This window comes from Euphorbia lathyris, chromosome 10 (genome assembly GCF_963576675.1).
Source record: "Euphorbia lathyris chromosome 10, ddEupLath1.1, whole genome shotgun sequence".
Taxonomy (NCBI): Eukaryota; Viridiplantae; Streptophyta; class Magnoliopsida; order Malpighiales; family Euphorbiaceae; genus Euphorbia; species Euphorbia lathyris.
The window spans coordinates 66,758,349-66,779,473 of record NC_088919.1 but is presented as its reverse complement, the minus strand read 5'-3'; the positions used below and the strand labels follow the sequence as shown (position 1 = coordinate 66,779,473).

The 21,125-nt window shown below is 39.9% G+C and overlaps 1 protein-coding gene across 1 annotated transcript; it reads right to left on the bottom strand.

Annotated features, from left to right (window-relative positions):
- Positions 1-287: 287 nt before the first annotated feature.
- On the bottom strand, positions 288-1,648 carry LOC136209863 (ethylene-responsive transcription factor ERF119-like). The gene has a single exon (XM_066001469.1). The coding sequence runs from the start codon at positions 1,176-1,178 to the stop codon at positions 288-290; it is 891 nt and encodes a 296-aa protein (XP_065857541.1). The 5' UTR covers positions 1,179-1,648.
- Positions 1,649-21,125: the final 19,477 nt, after the last annotated feature.

The following is a 21,125-nucleotide window of genomic DNA, read 5'->3' as shown; positions in this document are numbered from 1 at the left end:
TAATCAAAAGATGACCGAAGTTCTCGCTTTGCTAAAATAATGACCGTTTAGTTTGACACGTTAAAAATGACTATTAATTCTTTGGAATTTACATTTTTAAGTCGTTATCTTTTTTTTTTTTAGTATCAAACTAACAAATACTCGTTTTTAGCAAGACGATACACCTCAGTTGTCTTATTCCCAAAAAAACACAAACATTTTCAGAATTTACCCTAATAATTATAATATAAACTTAAAATCCTAGCTGCAAAACTTATGGGCACCTAATATTTAAGGGTATTTGAGGCTCATCTTGCTGCTGATAAATGTTCATCCAGACAAGCAAATTCCTCACTTCCAAACTCAAAATCATAATTCGGAAGCTCACTTTGTTCATTGCTATCAAACCCGCATAAATCAAGATCATCAATGCTACAAAACACATCACCAAATCGCCCCAAATCGTCATCAACGAGGCCACCAAATTCCATCCCCAAGTTAAAATGTTCCCCAATTGGGCAAGACCCCAAATCATCAAGGATCTCAAGATCAAAAACTGAGGACGAGGACGAAGAAGTATGGGAAATGTCTAGCTCAAGAACTGAGGACAGGGAAGCATCGGGAAGGACAATTTTAGTATCATCGGAAATGTCGAGATCAATGTTGTGAATCTCAGTAATAGCAGATGATATGTTTTTAGATTCATATTCCTTCTTTTTTGCCTCGTATACCCGAGCAGCTTCTTCGAGAGAATTATAAGTACCTAACCAAGTCCGGACTTTAGTAACAGGGTGTCTAATTTCAGCTATCCATTTCCCCCACTTCCTTTGCCTCACACCCACCGGCCGCTTCTTCACCGCTCCTCCTCCTCCTCCACAGGGTGGTTGTGTCGAAACTCTTCTTCTCTTATTGGGGATTTTTCTTTTTCCTCCTCCAGACTCCGGGTCAGGGAGGCAAGATTGAGATTGAGAATTAGGGAAAACAACATATGGCAAAGTTAAATTAATCTCCTTAACAAATCTTTTAGTTTTCAAGGAAACCTGATTATTCCTCCTCTCTGATTCATCATCACCATCACTAGAATCTGTATCAGTTGCATCAGGATCATGGTAAATCACACGGATTTTTCTCATTCTGGACTCTTGAGTGATTGAATTGGCTTTTCTACAGTCTAAAGGTTGTTTTCCGGTCACCGGCATCCCTCAAACCCCTCCAAAACCCAGGAAATACTTTCTCTAAAAGTAAATTAAACTAAACAGGAAAAAGAACAGAGTACTGAGAATTAAAAGGAGTGCGATTATATAGCTAATCAAAATTAAATTAAACCGCCAAAACACTAGACACCAGAACATTCCAGCAAATCCAAAATTAATAGCCCCAAATACCATGAACATCAAAATAGGAAAATGGCAGTAGAGATTCTAAATAAGGAAAGAAACCCCCAAATATTACCTTATCAGTCTCAAACCGATCGAAACCGTAGGTAACCCCAAATTTAATCTCTGCTGGAAGCATAAAGCAGAAAAAATCGACTAAACTAGATAATCAAAATGCCTAAATAGGATTTTAGGCTAATAATCTCTGTTCCGTTCATAAAGCATCAATGTAATCTACAAAACATCAATGTAAATAAGAAATCGGTAATAAAAGAGTCACTAACCGTAATCCATGTTAATGAACTTTCCGATCAAGGATTTTTCGAGATCTGCTAATCGCCCAAACAGGAATGGTAAATCGACCAAAAATCACCAGAGCTATTGAAGAACCGAAGATCATTATCACCATGAGTAAACACAGACACAACCAATTGATCATTGATAGATTCTGAAAATGGATTCATTTTGCTTTGGCTTCTTCGAGTCGAGACGATGATCTTTTCTCGGCTAGTTTCTTTGGCGGGGTACTTGATTTTTGAATAAAGGTTAAAATTGGTGAATAGTCAATTTAGCCCAAATTTATCTTTCATTATTAATTCAGTCCTTAAACTTGATAGGAAGAGTCAAATTAACCCATGATTAAATCAGTTGTAAAAATATAATATATTTTTGATACCCAAACTTTATAATGTTTACATTTTGATAAATGAAATCTATTTTTATACTTGAATATTTTACACAGACGCATAATGTTTTTGGTGTCGAAGCATTAGTTTAGCGTCAGTACATAATATCGATGCACTAATACTATTTTGAGGGTTTAGTTAGGCTTTTGCCTCTGTTTCTAGGGGGTTTCTATTAAAATTAATTGTTCGTGGTCATACTACTATTTCGAAGGATTTTTTATAGATTTTCTTTGTTTGTATGGTTTCATTTTAAGTATAAAAATAAATTTTAGGTATCAAGAAGAAAGTTATTCAGAACGACATTTACCATGAAACCACATTTTTTATTTTCTAAAATCATATTTTTTTAGAGTTTTTTCTCTCTAAAAATTCACTATCTCTTCTAACCAAACAACTGTTAAATGACATCAAAACAAAAAAATTCAAGATTAAAATTTCTTAAAATATCATTAATTCTTCAAAAAAATATATTTTGGGGCTGCCAACAGTCGTTTTGAGGTATTGAGTAGCCGTCGGTGTTAAAAAATATAAAATTTTATGACTATACCGTTAACAATTGAAGTTCAGTAACCATAATGTTAAAATTGACAAAGTTCAGTAGCCATAGATGTAATTTACCCCTATGTAATTCCCCTTGAAATATTCTTTCAATAATGTTCCATCTTTAAAAAAAAAAAAATCTAACAAAAAAAATTGTATTGGAAATAGAAGAGCTATAACATATTATTAACTATTTGGTTTTACATAATTAATTAATCACAAATTTTGACTATAATGTTAAGTTTGTAATTTTAATTGTATTTGGAAAATTCTAGTACTTGAAAGGAAATAATGCGAAAAGGAAAATATGGAGAGAGAAGTAATAAAAAGAAATCTAGAAGAAAAGTTTTTTTTATATAAAAAATGTTAGGAATAAATGCGATTACGATAAACGAAAAACAAGCAAGCACACAAGAATTGTTTATCCTAATCGTTGCAGTTGGGTCCATCGTTGTAGTTGGGCCTATCTTTAGTCTCCAAAAGCCCAACAATCTCCCACCTGGAGACTAAATCCGTCATCTGATGGTAGTGTCATGCCTTCAACTCAGTTACCAAGGCCAGCTGAAGCCATACAAAGCTTCAGCTTCTCTAAGGTTACAACCTTAGTCAACATGTCTGCAGGATTCTCTGTGCCTGGAATCTTCAACTGTAATATCTTCCTATTCAAGAGATGCCGTATGTAGTGATACTTCAACTCTATGTGCTTTGTTCTTGAGTGAAAAACAGGATTCTTAGCCAAATGAATGGTACTCTGACTGTCGCTGTACAAAATAGGATCCTTCTGCTCATTTCCCAACTCACGCAAGAAATTTTGCAACCATACCATCTCCTTACTAGCCTCAGTCACTGCAACATACTCAGCTTCTACAGTAGACAAAGCCACCACCTTCTGCAGCTTTGAAGGCCAAGAGACAGCAGTACCACCCAATGTGAAGACATATCCGGTTGTACTTCTTCTCTTGTCAAGGTCACTAGATGCCAAATCTGCATCCACATATCCTGTCAACATAACTTCCTTGCCCTCAAAACATAAAGCTTGTTCAGTGGTTCCCTTTTGGTATCTCAGAATCCACTTTACTGCTTCCCAATGCTTCTTACCAGGGTCTCCCATGAAACGACTAACAACTCCTATAGCATGTGCAATATCCGGCCTTGTGCACACCATTACTTACATCAAATTGACTCTTAAATTTATTTAATTATTCACTTTCTGCACTTTAAGTGGATCCTCTCTTAATTAATGTTTTATACGTATGATTCGAACTCGAAATCTCTAATTTAAAGACTTGAGACTCTTAACCATTCAAATTTGATTATGCAAATCAAAATTTAAACAAATGTAATTAAGTTTCTTTCTAGAAAAACTAAACATGATTCTTCAGTTTAGCTCATATACAAACAAGGGCTAATTATAAATCTAGCCCAATTAAGAGGGGCCTTTTACATATCTAACCCACTTTGCTTCCATCTTACCAAATTCGACACTTTCAACCATTTTGGACAAAATTACCCTTAGTTCTATTCAATCATCGATCTTCTTCTTCTTCTTCTTCTTCTTCTTCTTCTTCGTTTCAACTTCTTCTTCGGTTCATCTTCTTCAATTTCTGATACCAATCATTAGCGATTTTTGAGATTATTGACGTATTATATTCAATTTCCCGTAGAAATGGTATGTTTTTATCTTATACGCTTGCTTTTCTTGTTGGTCTTGCCTCTTTCTTCATTTGTAATGGTATCGTTTCAATTTCCTCTAATTTCCACAATTTTTCTCAATTTTCCTCCATTGTTGTCGTATTTGTGACGAAATTTGTCGCATTTTGTCACAAATGCGACAAGAGTTGTCGCATTTCGTCACAAATGCGACAAGAGTGACAACATTTGCGACGAAATGCGACAAATTTCGTCACAAATATGACAGTAAGGGAGAAAAATTGTGGAAAATAGAGGAAATTGAAACAATACCATTACAGATGAAGAAAGAGGCAAGACCAACGAGAAAAGCAAGCGTATAAGATAAAAACATATCATTTCTACGGGAAATTGAACATAATACGTCAATAATCTCAAAAATCGCTAATAATTGATATCAGAAATTGAAAAAGATGAACCGAAGAAGAAGTTGAAACGAAGAAGAAGAAGAAGAAGAAGAAGAAGCGGAAGAAGAAGAAAAAGAAGAAGCGGAAGAAGTAGATCGATGATTGAATAGAACTAAGGGTAATTTTGTCCAAAATGGTTGAAAGTGTCTAATTTGGTAAGATGGAAGCAAAGTGGGTTAAATATGTAAAAGACCCCTCTTAATTGGGCTAGATTTGTAATTATCCCTACAAACAAACCTTTCCGGAATTACATTATTGGTCAATTAGTTTTTAGTGTAACTACTAATCAAATAATAAATTAACATAGAAGAAATACTAAATCATTTTTATTTATAAAAAAATCATAAATAATATACAACTCTAAATGTAAAATATTTTGTTTAGAAACCTTACAATTGAGTCTATTTGGAAGCTTCCAAACCGAGTTTCGCCATATTCAAACTCAGCTCGTTTATAAATCTAACTAAATATGGACTCGTTTATAAATTGAACCGAACATAATCAAATTTTTTTCAAAGTGAATAGTATTCCACTTATAAACAACTCGGTTCATTTATAGCTCTAGATTAGGTATAGCAACGGGTAGGGTATCTGCGGGTAATGTCAATTCTAAGCCATTACCCGTTTATTTTTTAATTACCCGTACCCGTCTTATTATCCTAACGGATATACTTTTTACATACCATATTCGTCCCATTTAATTCGCGGGTACCCTTACCCATTAAGAATTAATACATAAAACAAAAAATATTAAAAATTTAATAAAGTATAAATTTAATAATTCATTCATCTAAAAAAATTGAACAAATTGAACCTTAATTTGAATCTCACATATTAAATCTAAAAAACAATAATATTTTTAATATATAAAAGATTTATAACAGGACCCGATACACTGGGGGTATTCCTCATACTCATCACAGATAATGTTTTTGAGCTTTACATGTCTCATACTCTTTTATACAAATAACAAAGTAGTCTCAATTAGATCGAATAATGTCGAGTACACACGGGTACAGTGTCCATTAACATCTCTACTTTAATGGAAGTAAATAAGAGTAATAGAAGGTTAAATATCACATTAACCTTGTTTGGAGTTATTTTTGGAGAGTAAATGGGTAAATTACATACGTGGTGTACAACCTTCACCCCAAATCACACTTTGGTGTACAATCAAAATTTTATCACACTAAATCGTACGAACTTCATGTGACCTCCCACTAAAGTGTACAGCCGATTTTTGTGACCGGTCAACGCTGGTTAACTATGACATGTCAGCATTTTTCATTGTAGAATTCAAAAAAATGGAACTCACTCTTTATGGAATGACTAATATAACTTTATTCTTTATAAATTTACTAAAATACCTTCATCTTCTTCTTTTTAACCCCTCTATTCCATTTCTCTCTCCCATTTCTCTCTCAACGTCTTCAACCCTCTTTTTACCATTAGAGCATCTCCAACAGCCTCTTAAATTGGCTCTTAAGTTAAAATTTGAGGAGGGAGAATGAAAATTCATCTCCAACAGCCTCTTAGTGGCTCCTCAAATCACTAAGAGCCTCTCCATCATCTCTATTAATAGAGAGCGTCTCTCCACCTCTTATTGCCTCCTAACTTCATTTTTTATTACTAATTTATTATTGATGTGTCTCTCTTCTTACAATATTGATAAGGTAACAATAAAGAATAATCTTAATAATAAAATAATAAATAATGAGTGAATATAAGGAGCATTGTTGGAGATGATATATCTTAGCCACTCTTAAATCACTAAGAGTCAATTATTTATATTATTTTTAAAGAGCTCACTAAGAGTCCCTTGGAGATGCTATTAGGAATTAGATCTTCCTCGTAACCCAATGATCCTCGTAATTCAAATAAGATTAGATCTGCCTCATTAATTATATATATAAATGTTAATTAAGTAATTAATTAGTTAATTATGTGGACGCACCCAGCATCAGAGTAAATCCCTAGCTTTAAGCCTTTGCTATGTACATAATCGGCTAACGACTTTATTCCGGAAGGAAATGCTGATGGTTTTGGAACCAAGTTTCCATGAGGGTCTCTGTTCAGTTCAGCCCAGCAATCATCTAAAATATAAATAAATACAAAATTAGGTAACTAATTATTGATTAATTAAACACCTAATGGAAAAGAGGCAGCTAACCTAACCTAGGTTTATGTATTGATATCCAGGTCTAGCAAGTCCAGATGACACCATTGCATCCGCTGCAATGCAAATTCATTACATATATTTTCAAACATATACTTCTATAATATTTCATATATATAAATTATTTAGGTACCTGTTTCCTTAATCAAATTTTCTTCAATATGACAGTTAAAGTGATTCCAACTGTTCCATCTGCCATATAAAATTAATGGTAGAGAGAGGGTTGAAGACGTTGAGAGAGAAATGGTAGAGAGAGGAGTGAGAGAGAAGATGTAGAGAGAGAAATGGAAGAGAGGGGTTAAAGAAATGAAGAAGATGAGGATATTTTAGTAACTTTATAAAGAATAAGGTTATATTAGTCATTCCATAAAGAGTGGGTCTCATTTTTTTTTTAATTCTACAATGAAAAATACTGAAGTGTCATAGTTGACCAGCGTTGACCGTTCACCAAGGAAGAAGATAAGAGTATTTTAGTAACTTTCTACAATGAAAACCGGCTGTACACTTTAGTGTGACAAAAATTTTCTTGTATACCAAAGTGTGATTTGGGGTAAAGGTTGTAAACCACGTATGTAATTTACCCGAGAGTAAATGAAGGTTAATAGGAAGTTAAATGTTCACTTCCTTTAACCTTCCAACTCCCAATTTCTAGATTTTATTAGAATTTCTAGATTTTATTATATTATATAGAATTTCGAACATTATTTCAAAAATTCAATGAAGGTTACTGGGAAGTTAAATGTCCACTTCCTTTAACCTTCCAACTCTAACCTTCAAATCGGGAGTTAATGGAAGTAGTGTAAAGTTCATTAAAAAAATTATCTCTGAAATCTCAAATGAAATTAAACTTTTAATTCTCATTTACATTCTATAAACTTTCAAACAAGATTAACTTTTAACTTTGGCTTAATGCTTCTCCAGCCCTCTTAACTTGTCCAAATTAGTCATTTTACCCCTCCAACTCATCGAATGTTCTATTTATCCCCTTAACTCCATAAAAATGGTATTTCTCACCCCCTTAACTTGTCCAAATTTGTCATTTTACCCATTTTTAACTCATCAAATATCCTATTTACCTCATTAACTCCTTAAAAGTGGTATTTCTCACCACTTATGATGCTATTTACCCTCTTAACTCCATAAAAATGGTATTTCTTATTCATTTATAGTAGTCAAAAAAGTTGAAAAGAGAGAACGAATAAAAAATACAAATAACAAGAACATTAATATAAACAAGTTAAATACATTATATGTAGGGATAATGTACCAAAATAGGCCTATGATTTCTGGGGAAGTATCAAAATCATTACATATGACAAATAGACCTGTTTGTGGGCTGAACCGGGCCGGGCCTAATCGGGTTCTATGTCTAATTACTGTGTCCAAGCCCAGTCCAATCCGCACTATATTTACATCGGGCTCGGGCCAGGCTGGGCTAGACTAAAAAAATTAATTCTCAAACCCGGCCCGACCCATCCACTTAATATATTTATATTAAAAAAAATGATAACTTAAAATTAAATTATTATTATAAATAAAAAATGTAACAAACATATATTTATAAACTATAATTTATAACTAAGAGTTTGCAAGCACGTAATCTTGTTTTACAAAACATCAATTACTTACTATACAAAAAAAAAAAAAAACAACAAAGCTACTGTAATTTAAAAACTAGTAGATAAGAATGTGTAATTTCATAGAGTGAGGGCGTGAAAATTGAATAATTAAAACTAAAATTATAAATATAAATAAAATACTAAATGTAATTAAATTATATAGAATTATTTTATATCTCGGGCCGGGCCGGGCTAGATTTTGGTTTTGAAATAAATCTCAAGCCCAACCCATTTTAAGTCCGGGCTTTTGCGGGCTCGGGCCGGGCTGGGCTAAATGCTAAATATGCATGTCCAAGCCCAACCCATAAAAGACGGGTTTGGGCGGGCCAACGGGCTCATGAACAGGTCTAGTGACAAGTATGAAAATACCCTCAAGGTATTCGGTATCTGTTAGTCGTTATAATTCTTTTATAATATTAAAAAATATTATTATTTTTAGATGTAAAACGTGCGATTCAAACCCAATATTTTGTTCTTTAACCATTAAGAGGGTGATAACCCGCGAAGCCCAAAACGGGTTATATTCATTTCGCAAGCCCAGCCCATATTAAAGCCCCATGGGCTAAGATTGGACGGGACCCGAATGAAGGAAGCGGGCACAGCGAGTAAACCGCCCCGAAATCCTAAACGGAGCGTCAAGACTCCCACTCAGAACCACGTTCGTTGTCATGAAAGCCATGAAAGGGACATGGCCTAAAAAGGGGTAACCGCCCTCAGAACGTGGCCCACTAAGGAGTAACCGCCCTCGGCGGTTACCCAAAAAACACCTATAAAAGGCCTTAAGAATAAGGGGGGAGGTACGTTCACATTTTTTCCACAAAGCTATTGCTAAATTATAGACTCATCCTTACAAAAACTGACTTGATCGTCGGAGAGTTTTTCCGGAGATCCTGTCTCCGGTTTTGTTTTGCAGGTAACTCCGGCAAAGGATATCAAAGCGGATCCAGCAAGTTATCATTGGTGCGGTGAAGGTGGACCTTTTTTACCAACACTTGGTTAAAGGTACACGAAGAACATGTCAGAACCATCACGAACGACCGGTGTTACGACCAGATCCACTAGCATGAACTCACGAGGTTCACGGATTGCAAATTCGCAGCCTGCAGGTACTCAGCCTGTGGTGCCTAGCTCGTCAGGCCCCTCGGGACAATTGGGTCCCTTATTGGAGGTGCAGGTGCAAAATGAAATGGAGATGTCCAATAGCGATTTCGTACAGATGGCAGGACAGGTCTTGGCTTCGAATATGAGCCAGGCGGCTGGCGATCGAATGATTAATTTATTAACCGCCCTCGCCGAACGCGATACCGCCATGGCGCCTGCCCCTCAGGAACCTGTGGTTATCTCAACACAATCACCGACTATTCCTGTCACACCTGTCCTTCCACAGCCATCTCAGGTGCCAAATCAAGTGGGCCAGAGTAGTCGCACGAATCCACACAGCCACCCGAGCAACTACTCGCACCCAGATCTCATTACGACGATACATCCGACCTGGCAGCCATCCCAACCGTTGCCAGGAGTGCAAGGCACTCTTTCGCTACAGCAAGTGGAACCTTTTCCTCACAGACATTCAGAGTTGATGACTCCTGGGCGAGAGCACACATGGAACTTTGATCCTATAACGGGACAGCGGTTAGTCCCCCAACAGGCACACGTCTCAACACCGATGGGCGGATGGATGCCACCCAGAATTCACCAGCAGCGGATGGAAGAAGTCCGACGAATACCCGATATTAACTTAGAAGATCAATTACGAAGCATGATGGAGCGAATGGGGTACTCGCCTAGGCCGAGAGCAGAGATCCAGAGCGATTCACCTTTTGCCCCTTCGTTGCGGGAATTCATTCCAGATCATAGAATCAAAGCGCCTGCCATACCAAAATACTATGGGGATCCAAATTCTGACCCTGAGGCTCATGTCAGGAACTACAGAGAGTTAATGGATGTTGCAGGGGCAAGCGAAAGCATAATTTGCAGGTTATTCTCGATAACTTTGGGCGGTGCGGCATCTGATTGGTTTCGATCTTTACCGGCAGAATCTATTCACAATTGGCAACAATATAGTCGGGATTTCTGTGCGAAGTTCGTGGGCTGTAAAGCAGCAGATGTGACAGATAGGCAGCTGAAGGAGATCAAACAGAGGAACTATAATTCCCTAAGGGAATTTGTTGTCGTCTTTAACAATATCTTGGTGCGATTGCAGAACCCAGATATCGTGAGTATTCGCAACATCATGGCGGATGGAACCACAGATTGGAGCATGCGGGAAGAAATCATCCGTAACAAACCACGCACTGTAGCCGAGCTCATGAAGATAGCAAAGGAATTCATGGAAGTGGATGATGTCAACAGGGAACATAGGGCCCAAACTCGGTGAGAAAGAGATGCCGCTAGAACCACTTCGGACAGTCGGCGTCAGACCCAGTCCAAAGTTAATCTTGTTCGAAGAGGCGATCGTCCCTTTCAAGGTGGAGGATATCACACGCCACTAAACACGACTCGTCAGGAGGTGTTACTTTGGATCGAAAAGAGCCCCCTGAAGAAGGATGTGCGGTTCCCCGAGGTAAAAGGTCGAACCAGTTTGGGGCGACATCCTAACAAATATTGCAGGTTCCACAGGTTGAATGGCCATGACACAGATGATTGCTACGAACTGAAGAAGGAAATAGAAAAACTGATCGAGAGAGGCAAGCTGAGTCAATTTGTAAGAAAAGATACAGCTGATGAGAAAACAACGCTCCCGCATGAGGGAGAAACACGGCTGTAGACACCGAGTCGGAGGACCTGTGACGAAAACCTGAAACAAGACGGTCGAAGCGATTGATTCCGGAAGTTTTGAAAAATATATAAAGAATAATAAGCTGAGGAAAATTAACGGCACGGCGCGGGCACACAACGGCATCCCGCACGCGGACGACGATGGTCGAACGCCCGCTTGACGGCTCGAGACGTGCGCGCGGCGTCCGTCGGACGCACCGCGAGTGGCCCGCTCTCGACGCTCGAGCAATGCCTGGGACCGCCGGCGGTGCGCGCCCTCGTGGGCCGTTGAGCACACGTGCCTGGCGGCGCGGGGCGTGCGTTCGGCGGCCGCGGCGTGCGAGCGTCTAGCTGCGCGGAACGCGGCCACGGAGCGCACGCGTCCGACGGCGCGGGGCACGCCCCGAGGGTCGCCGGGCGGGCACCCAACCACGTCGGGCGAACGCCCAACGCGTCGGGCGAACGCCCGACGGGGGTTGGGCGCGGACGCACAACCCCGCATTGGGCGCTCGCCCAGCGCCGTCAACTCATGTTGGGCGGTAGCCCAACGCTAGGTTGGGCGGCCGCCCAACCACAATGGGCGACGCCCAATTTTTTTTGGGCATCGCCCATTGTTCCGGGATCCGTTTTCCTATATAAGGGGACGGATCCCAATGTGAAGGGGGAAGAAAAAAAGGAAAAGGAGGCCTTTTTTGGGGGAAAAACTTTCTCACTCTAAACATTTTTAGAGAGAGAGAGAGTGGATTTTTTTGAGAAAATTTTTTTCTCAAAAATTCCAAATTTCCTAAGTTCAATTTTTACTAAATTTTTATTAAAATCGGGAGCTCGCGGTTCGTGGAATCAATCGGCTTCGACTGTCAGATACCGAATCAAAGGTATTATCCGAGGACTAGACTCTTTATTTTATTTTATTTATTCTCTCCTTCTATTTTTTTTATGCTATAGTTTTTATTCCTTTAGTTATTTATTTATTTTGTCACGTTTTATTTAATTAACGTATTTATTTAATTTTCGTTTCGTGTTAAATAATATTCGGTTTTGTTTTAAAATAAAAACCTCGTTTTGGATATCCCAATACGAACCATGATCCGATAAAAAGGTAGTTCGGGTATCGAAAATGTTGTAATTATAAGTTTTTTAAAAGAGGTTTCCAAATAACGTTTTAAAATAAAAACTTCGTTTTAGGAACTTCCGTGTTCGGCTATGATCCATCTTGGGTAGTTCGGAAGTCCAAAACGATTGAATTAGATTTAATTTAAAGCTTTTGAATAAATCTGGAAAATATTGGAGTGCTGCTGTAATTTGCCAATTCTGTCACTAAATGCTGTTTACCGACGGATTTTCCGTCGGTAAATCTGCCAAAATGTAAAAAATGCCATTTCGGTCCCTTTTTCTTAACTTTTAGACTTTTAATCCTTAGTATATATATATATAATTAGGTAATATATTCTTTTCAAATTGTTTTAAAATTTTAACATATATAATTATTTTAGGAGATTGGTATTCCATTTTTATTCTAATTTTTTTTGTATATGTACATATTACTTTCTTTTTATTATTATTCATTTAAATTACATTAAATTCTATTTTAAATGTTATTTACTTGGGCATTTTGGGAGATAATTAGCAGATATTGGGGGATGAACATATAGTCTTTTTGACATTAGGATTATATTAGTTATGTATATATATAGTTTTGGGGTATATTTGGGTTGTCTTAATTATTATTAAATAAAATTATTTTGAGTAATAAATGCTATTTTCTTATTTATGAATTCCATTCACTATTTTCTTATGTTTAAAGTATAAATATATTATTTTCATTATTCTTTCTTATATATGTATTAGATAGTATATTTTCTTTTACTCTTATTTTATGTCTTTTGGGCTAAAATGTGTAAATATATATCTATATTATTTTCTTTATTTCTTTTGGTCATTTATAAGTCCATGTTTCAAATGGGCTTCACTTGGAAAAATTAATTTTTGGGCCTAAATGTGTTTATTGATGTAATTATAATAGTTAGAGAGTCCATTAAATAAGTGGGGAAAATAAATCACAAAAAGAGAGTTTTCAATTAAATTATTTAAGCTAATGAGCTTTCTTAGATTTCTAATGTAGATAAATAGAGTCATTTTTGTTGATATTTTAAATCGTCTTCAAAACACCACGCTTTAAAACCTTGGTCCGTTCCAACGACGGATTAAGCGAACATTGTAATTAAAATCGTTTTCGTTGTAAATAAGGAGTTTTGAATCGTTTTCTTAAAGAATTTGTACAAAGTAAAATTGACTTGTATGTTTAACCATGTTTTCTCATTAAAAGGTTTTCATCTCAAACGTTTTCAAATACTCGAGTCGTTCCAACGGCGATTCGGGTAAACTTCATCAAACGGGGTTTTAAAAACGCACCTAAATCATTCCAACGACGATTAAGGTGCGAACCATGTAAATAAATCCGTTTTGGGGAAGTAAGTTAGTGTAGAATAGACACACAACATAACCTTTAATTACGATTGTAAATAAATCACTTCTTTCTTCCCCCTCTCTGTGTACGTATAAACATAAATGGGTGATTCTTTACTGATGTGGCTTTTCAATATCATATGCTCAAACGGTTTCTAAAAAGAGAAAGAAAAGGGTTTCAAATGAATTTTAAACTTAAAGAAGTATACGATTAGTCCGTTATCGCCTACCATGCTGAGTAGGAGGCCGGTGGTTCATAACCGGGCGATGTCGGGGTGCCTAGTAGCCTTTCTTCGGAAAGGAGCTAGCCTTCTCGGCTCGTACCTAAGTTTCCCGAACCCACACCGGTCTCCCGCAAGGGATCGGTGTTCATTTTCCCATTCGTGGGTGGCGACTCTTCCATATCTCCGAGCTCCGGTCATGCCGAGCAGCTTGATTCCGCGATTGGTTGCTTTCGGCGCCAATCACCGCTTACGTCGCCATGAGGTTGTCCACCCCCCGGTCCGCCTGGGAGATTAGGCCGCGGCACCTCGTCTAACAAGTGGCGACTCTGCTAGGGAAGCGAGAAATTTGATTCCGGAAGGCATGCACTAAGCCCTTAACGGGGACAGATCGTTTTACTTCTTTTCGTATGCATTCACGAGCATTATTGCAAACCCTTTGGGTAATTTCCGTGAAACCTCTAGCGAGAGTCCATTCGTTGCTCGAAAGAGGATAGCGTAAGTTCCCCCTTACAGTAAGGCGCCAGAGGGTCCCCATCCATTCGTTAGGGGCGAATCTGTGCGGTCCTGTGAGGTCCCGCGGTCAGCCGTGTCAGCATATAGTAGCCTTAAAAGTTTCCATAGGATTACCCGTTACTATTTTTTGATGTGATAAATGAATCAGTTCGTGTTTTCAAACCGCCATGATACGTGTCTAATCCTAAACTATGTAAAGAAAATGGGACGATGCGTTAATATATACTCATGAATCGACATACTAGTTACCCTAAAACATCAAAACGATTTGAACTAAAGACGACTTAGTCATCTCATATGAATGAACATGTGCGACCCACCTTGTCCCTTTCGGTGTCCCGACGAAGGCACGTGTTCAGGAAATACGTTATGACGTAAGCACGTATTAGTATGAATCGGTTCAGTGTTAAGGATAGTTACATTTCGATACAAGAGACTATATTAACAGTAGTCGTTATTCACATTCTTTAAATAAATTGGGATAAAACGAGATCACGACGAAACGAAAACGAAGAACATTTCTGTTTCGAACGACCTTGTTGTAACGTGAAAAGTTTCGCACAAGTAGCCCGTCACTTCCGAATAAAAGACGAGCTTTTACGTTATGCCTTGCGTCATTCTTAAGAGAAATGGACGTGTCCGCAAAAGGTGACTAAGAAAAGAAAAATGAACTAAAAGACCAAAATCATTCCGAATCTGCGATATATGTCAATCCCGAGAGTAGTTAAAGAAAATAAACCAATACCGTTGAATACGTGCCTCGAACGAGTGTATACCCCGTTTAAAATCTCGAAGCCGAATCAAGCCAAACCATATAATTGCGCCATATGGACGAGACTGCGGGTTTTGACTAACGACTCGATCATTTCGACCGTTACCAAAACTGCAAGAAATATGGCCCGATGTATGTGTTTGCTTAAATCGTGCCTAAAGGAAGGAAAACGGTGATATCCTCGCTTCGAATAAACACGCGATTCAACGAAACGTTTATTTTCTATAACCACACTGAGATGATATATCCCGTGGAGTGGGAGGAACAAAGAGTTGTAATTAGCCGAAAGATTATCGTGCGCTCAAAATAAGACTCGCCGTCTTTTCACGTAGCAAAATGAGCAAACGGATCCTCGACGCTAAGAACAAACGCGTTACGCGATGAGTCCGTTCCCTAAAATAAAATCCAAAAGTGATTCCATCACTAAATAAACACGTGGTTACGTCTCTCGATAGATCCAAAAGGTCCCGTTGTAATCCAAAAATCGAGACACGAACCCACGCGAACCAAAGGGAACGAGTCATTGACAATAACGAACGATTGGACTAGAAGAATAACTCGAACCACGTCTAAAAACTGAGATGCGCTCAAAGGGAGTCAAAACCCGAATTAATGCGTCTCACGAAAGGACGACAGACGAGTTATTCTGAAAGAACAATCCAACTTGGTCGATTTCTTAGTCACTGAACGCTGATACGTCAAAACAAACTGTATTGTCTGATGAATGATTTATTTTCCCGCAATAATCGACGGCATCACGCGTCCCCTGGACCGCAATGTGAGCCAAAAAACCAAAATCCTAGGAAAGAGACCTGGACCAACGAGTGTGTGGAGGAATAAGGGTGGAAGAGAGATGTCGTGATACATGTAAATAGAACTAACGTCTGTTCTTCTTATCTTATAATCGTAAATAAATAAACGCACACACCACGAATCATGCATATGAAATCATGCATACATACTAATGGATACCGTTCGCGCTGACGTCATCATTAAGCGGTTGTGGTTGCGCGAGAGTAATCGGCTTGTCCGACAGTTTGATCAGTTGCGAGTAGACAGTTCCGAATCAGTAGTTGTGGCTCCTGAATCATCTTCATCCGAGTATACTCAGTCTTCCGTCAGTATGTCCGCAACCGACGAGAAGGTGGCTGAATTGGAGAATTCTGTGAACAATATCAACGACCAGCTGGCCGCAATCTTGGCCCAGCTAGCTGAGTTAGCACTGAAGGACAACAAGAGTGGTAGTAAGCGTGCTGAGAATGAGGTGAACAATGGCCCTCGCTTTGGGAATGAGGAGGATTATCAGGATTATGTCCGAAAACAGTTAGAGAAGGAGAAAGCTAAGGAAGAGGAGTGGAGGCAACACATCACACAAGAAGTGCAGGACTTGCGCGGAGGAAGCTTCGGAAGTCAGGATTTCTATAACTTGAAGAATTGCTTGACAGCAACAGCTTTGCCTCTGAAATTTCGTCTCCCCGACATGAAAAAGTTCGATGGAACTGGAGATCCCACCGCTCATATGAATCAGTACGTTGCGGTAATGAAGCACACGATCCTGACCGAGGATCAAGTCTTGGGGCTGTTTAACACTTACCTGGAGGGGGCTGCCCTCACATGGTTCCATGCGCTGCCAATGGTGACAAAGAAGGATTGGAAGGAGTTAGCGAAGTCATTCATCTCTCAGTATAGTTTTAACACCATGTTGGAAGTCACTTTGAAAGAGTTAGAGAGCACTAAGCAGCAGACTGGGGAATCCCTTTCAGACTTCGTGAAGAGATGGAGGGCTAAGGCCGCGGTCATGAAACAGAAGCCGCTTGAGCAAGATCAGATCCGAATGGTGATTGGCAATACGTTGTCGTACATTAAGAATGAGTTGAGATATATGCCGTTCACAGATTTCAATCAGATGTATAGTTGTGCCTTGACTGTCGAAGGCGATGGGGAGCCGAAGAAAGCTTATACCAAGTGGACGAAGTCTGGATATAGTGCCGGAGGGCCTAGCGCGAGTACGGAATCTGCGACAGTGAAAGTGGTTGATCTTAATGCTATCGAAAAGAGGCGGTTCGCCAAATTCGATCAGACTTACGCAAAGGTTTTTGAACGTCTGCAGAAGAAGGGGTTGTTGAAAGCCCTTACCCCGTATAACAAAGCTCAACCTACTCCGCAGATTCAGGCTAGAGGGTATTGTGAATTCCACAGCAGTTATGGACATACGATTGAGAATTACGAGAGGCTGAAACACGAAATCTAAGATTTGATTGAGGAGAAGAAGATAGCTGATCCTTCGTCAGCAAACCCTTCCGTTAGGCGCAATCCATTGCCTAATCATAGGGTGAGCATGATCGGAGTTGGTTTGACGGAAACTGTAGTGATGGAATCTTTTGAGGAAGATGTAGAGGAGTTGTTGGACTCCGTCGAAAGAAGCAATGTGGGAAATGGTTTGTATGTGTCCTTCTTGGGTGAGGAACAAGAGGACGAACCAATGGAGGAAGGGTCAGATGGTGGAGCACCATATGACGAGGATAGTGCCGAAGAGATCGGAGAAGGGTCGTCTCGGACTATCGTGCCAAATTTGGGTTTGTTCAGTGGAGGAAGGGATCCCGAAGTGCACTTGCGTGAGTGTATGCACGACATGTTTATTGAATCCTTAGGGGTAGATGAAATTGCTCAGTGGTTCCACCATTCACTGGTAGGTGAGCCTTTGCAATGGTTCCATTCATTGCCCGACTCTTGCAAGCACGATTGGGATCGGTTGTCGGATTTGTTTCTTGAAAAGTATCAGAGAGCTGAGGATAGAGCCGTGGAGCACTTTACAATGCAGATTGGACCCATCAAGCGTCCATTGCCAAGGGTGAGCAAGTATAACGGCAATAAGGACCCTATGGAGCACCTTCACTTCTATTTGTCGGCTATGACAGCCTTGGGTTTCAAAGAGGAAGAGATCACTAGCTTGTTTTGTAATTCATTGATGGGTGAACCGCTGATGTGGTACATGTCGCTGCCGATGTATATTAAGACCGATTGGGCCACTATGATGAAGAGATTTATCAAGGAATACACGGTATGGATGCTAGCAGAGCAAACTCCTGATTCCCCGTCTTACCAAACACCTGATGCGGTGTTAGCAATGCCTAGGTATGGTGGATACCGGGATCCTGTAGAGCATGCGAGGATATTCCGCGATCATATGTATAACACTGGATTCCCACAGTGTGAGTTGCATGAACATTTTTCGGAAACCTTGATGGGAGAAGCCTTATTGTGGCATCAGGGTCTGTCAGAGGAAGAGATGTGCCATTAGATACCGCTCCGAAATGCCTTTGTGGCGAGATATGAAATGTATATTCCATGGTCGGGATCCCTGGATGATCTGGACAGGATTAGGCAATTCCCCGAGGAACATTTTGTGGATTATGCTAGAAGGTGGAGGCACCGTTATGAGCAGTGTAATGAGACAATGAGCGATAAGGTGCAGCTTATGTGCATACAACGAGGCGCTATTCCGTTGGCCGCAAGAAGGATGAGTAGAGTGTCCCTCCGTGACTATGATGAGTTGATAGGTTGGGCCTTGTATGGATCGACGGATCCCTTTTTCTTGAATCCGAGTGTTCCCCACGTCATGGATTTAATGGTCGTAGACATCTGGGCGAGTTCCTCGGACGAGGAGGATGCCAATCGGAAGATCCCTATTAACATTTGGGACGAGTCGGATGACGAGCCGAAAGTCGCGGTGATAACGAGATCAGGTTGTGTGGCCGAGGGAAAGGCACCAATGGCAGAGACTGAGATTAGAGAAGGGTCGGCTCCTAAGCCCGATGACCAAGTTCTTGAACAGTTGAAGAAGATGCAAGCTAAGTCTACGGTCTGGGAAGTTTTATGCCATTCTAAGTACCATTGTGAGAACCTGATGAAGGAGTTGCAGAATTTGGTGATCTCCACCGACACTGAACCGGCAGCGCTAGTAGGGGCAATAATGGCCCGAAAGAAGACTGAGATTACATTTACTGATGAGGATCTCCCAGAAGAGGGGAAGGCTCACAACAAGCCATTGTATATCCGAGCAGAAATTAACGGGAAGAAGACTAGCTGTGTCATGGTCGATGATGGATCGGCCATTAATGTTTGTCCTTTGAAGCTCTTGTCCAAGTTAGGAGTGGAGAGAGGAGATTTGACAGCTTCTGAAACAGTGATCAGAGCATACGATGACAGCCGTAGGCATATTGAAGGTGTTTTCAAGGCCAAGTTGAAAGTGGGGCCGCACGAGGAAGAAACTGAGTTCACAGTGTTGGATATCCCAGTAACTTTTGCTGTGTTGTTGGGACGCCCTTGGTTCCACAAGCTGGGAGGTGTGCCCTCCACGCTCCACCAAATGATTAAGTTCCCCTTCGGGGAGGAGATAGTTACAATTAGAGCTGAAAAACTGAGCTCGGTGGCAGCGTTGGGAATTGAGCCTCAACTTTTCTCCGGATTCCAAGTCTCTGGGATTTACGAGTCGAGCATGACCACCGATGTGGTGAAGATGATGAAAGGAGGTTTCATCCCGAGAATGGGCTTAGGAGCACACCATCAAGGGTTGTCGGAGTTTCCAGATTTTAAGAGTCAGAAAACCCGGAGGGGTTTGGGATATGAGCAGGGGAGTCCATCCAACATGAGTGCAGAAGGAAAAATAGGCTTGAGGAAGCATTTTGTAAGCGAGGGGCATGGAAGGCCATATTCGGGAACGTCCGAGTCGTGGACTAGCACGGAAGGAAAGATTCTGCCAGGGTTTGAAATCTTCAATGATGTCGTCGACTGGGGCAAAGGAAAGGCAAGCTGCTATGTCGAGGAGATCATGATGCTGGATTCAAATGCCGAGGAGCAGGTCATTACCATTGAAGCGGCTACAGGAGCTGAAATTGAGCCTAGTACCCCGAGAGTATATGAGAAGTCCGAAGATATTGAGGATGGAAATTGTATTACTGCTTTGTTTGAGTCTGATGATGTAATCACCCACGCTATCAATGAAATGAATTCTGATTTTGCTTACTTGCTTGATGTTGATCATGATCATTCTATACATTCTCATTCATATAACATGCCTACATTTGAAATCAATACAATAGAAATGTCAACTTTCAATCTTGGTACGGATGAAAATCCTAAACTTATACAAATTGCTCAAGAATTAACTATTGAAGAGAGAAAAGAATTTGAGAGAATAATTAAAAAAATACGAAATTGTATTCGCGTGGACATACGAAGACATGCCTGGAATCGATCAATCAATCGTAACTCACGGTATTCCAACATATCCCGAGGCGAGGCCCGTAAAGCAGAAGCTCCGACGTATGAGACCCGAATGGGCAGATAAGATCAGAGAGGAAGTGAAGAAGCAGTTAGAAGCAGGATTCATCGAAGTGATCGACTTCCCCCCTTGGGTCGCAAATGTAGTGCCCATTGCGAAAAAGGATGGCAAAGTGAGGATGTGCGTGGATTACAGAGATCTTAACAAGGCATGCCCCAAGGATGAGTTCGCCTTGCCTCATATCGATGTATTGATCGACAGTGCAGCATCAAGCGTCTTACACATAAATGTGGATGGTTTCATGGGCTACATGCAAGTTCAGATGGCCGAAAAGCACAAACCGAAAACCTCGTTCACAACTGAGTGGGGAACATACTGTTACAGAGTGATGCCGTTTGGTTTGAAAAACGCCGGGGTGACCTATCAGAGAATGGCCACGGCACTGTTCCATGACATGATACACAAGGAGGTAGAAGTCTACGTGGATGACATGATGGTCAAATCAGAGACAAGAGAAGGGCATTTTGCCGTACTCGAGAAGTTTTTGGCCCGAATTGCAGAATTCAAGCTAAGGTTAAACCCGAAGAAGTGCTTTTTCGGCATTTCATCGGGGAAAATCTTAGGCTATATAATCGGA

Excerpts from the sequence above, each read along its gene's own strand:
- LOC136209863 (XM_066001469.1), bottom strand. The coding sequence starts at position 1,178 with ATGCCGGTGACCGGAAAACAACCTTTAGACTGTAGAAAAGCCAATTCA.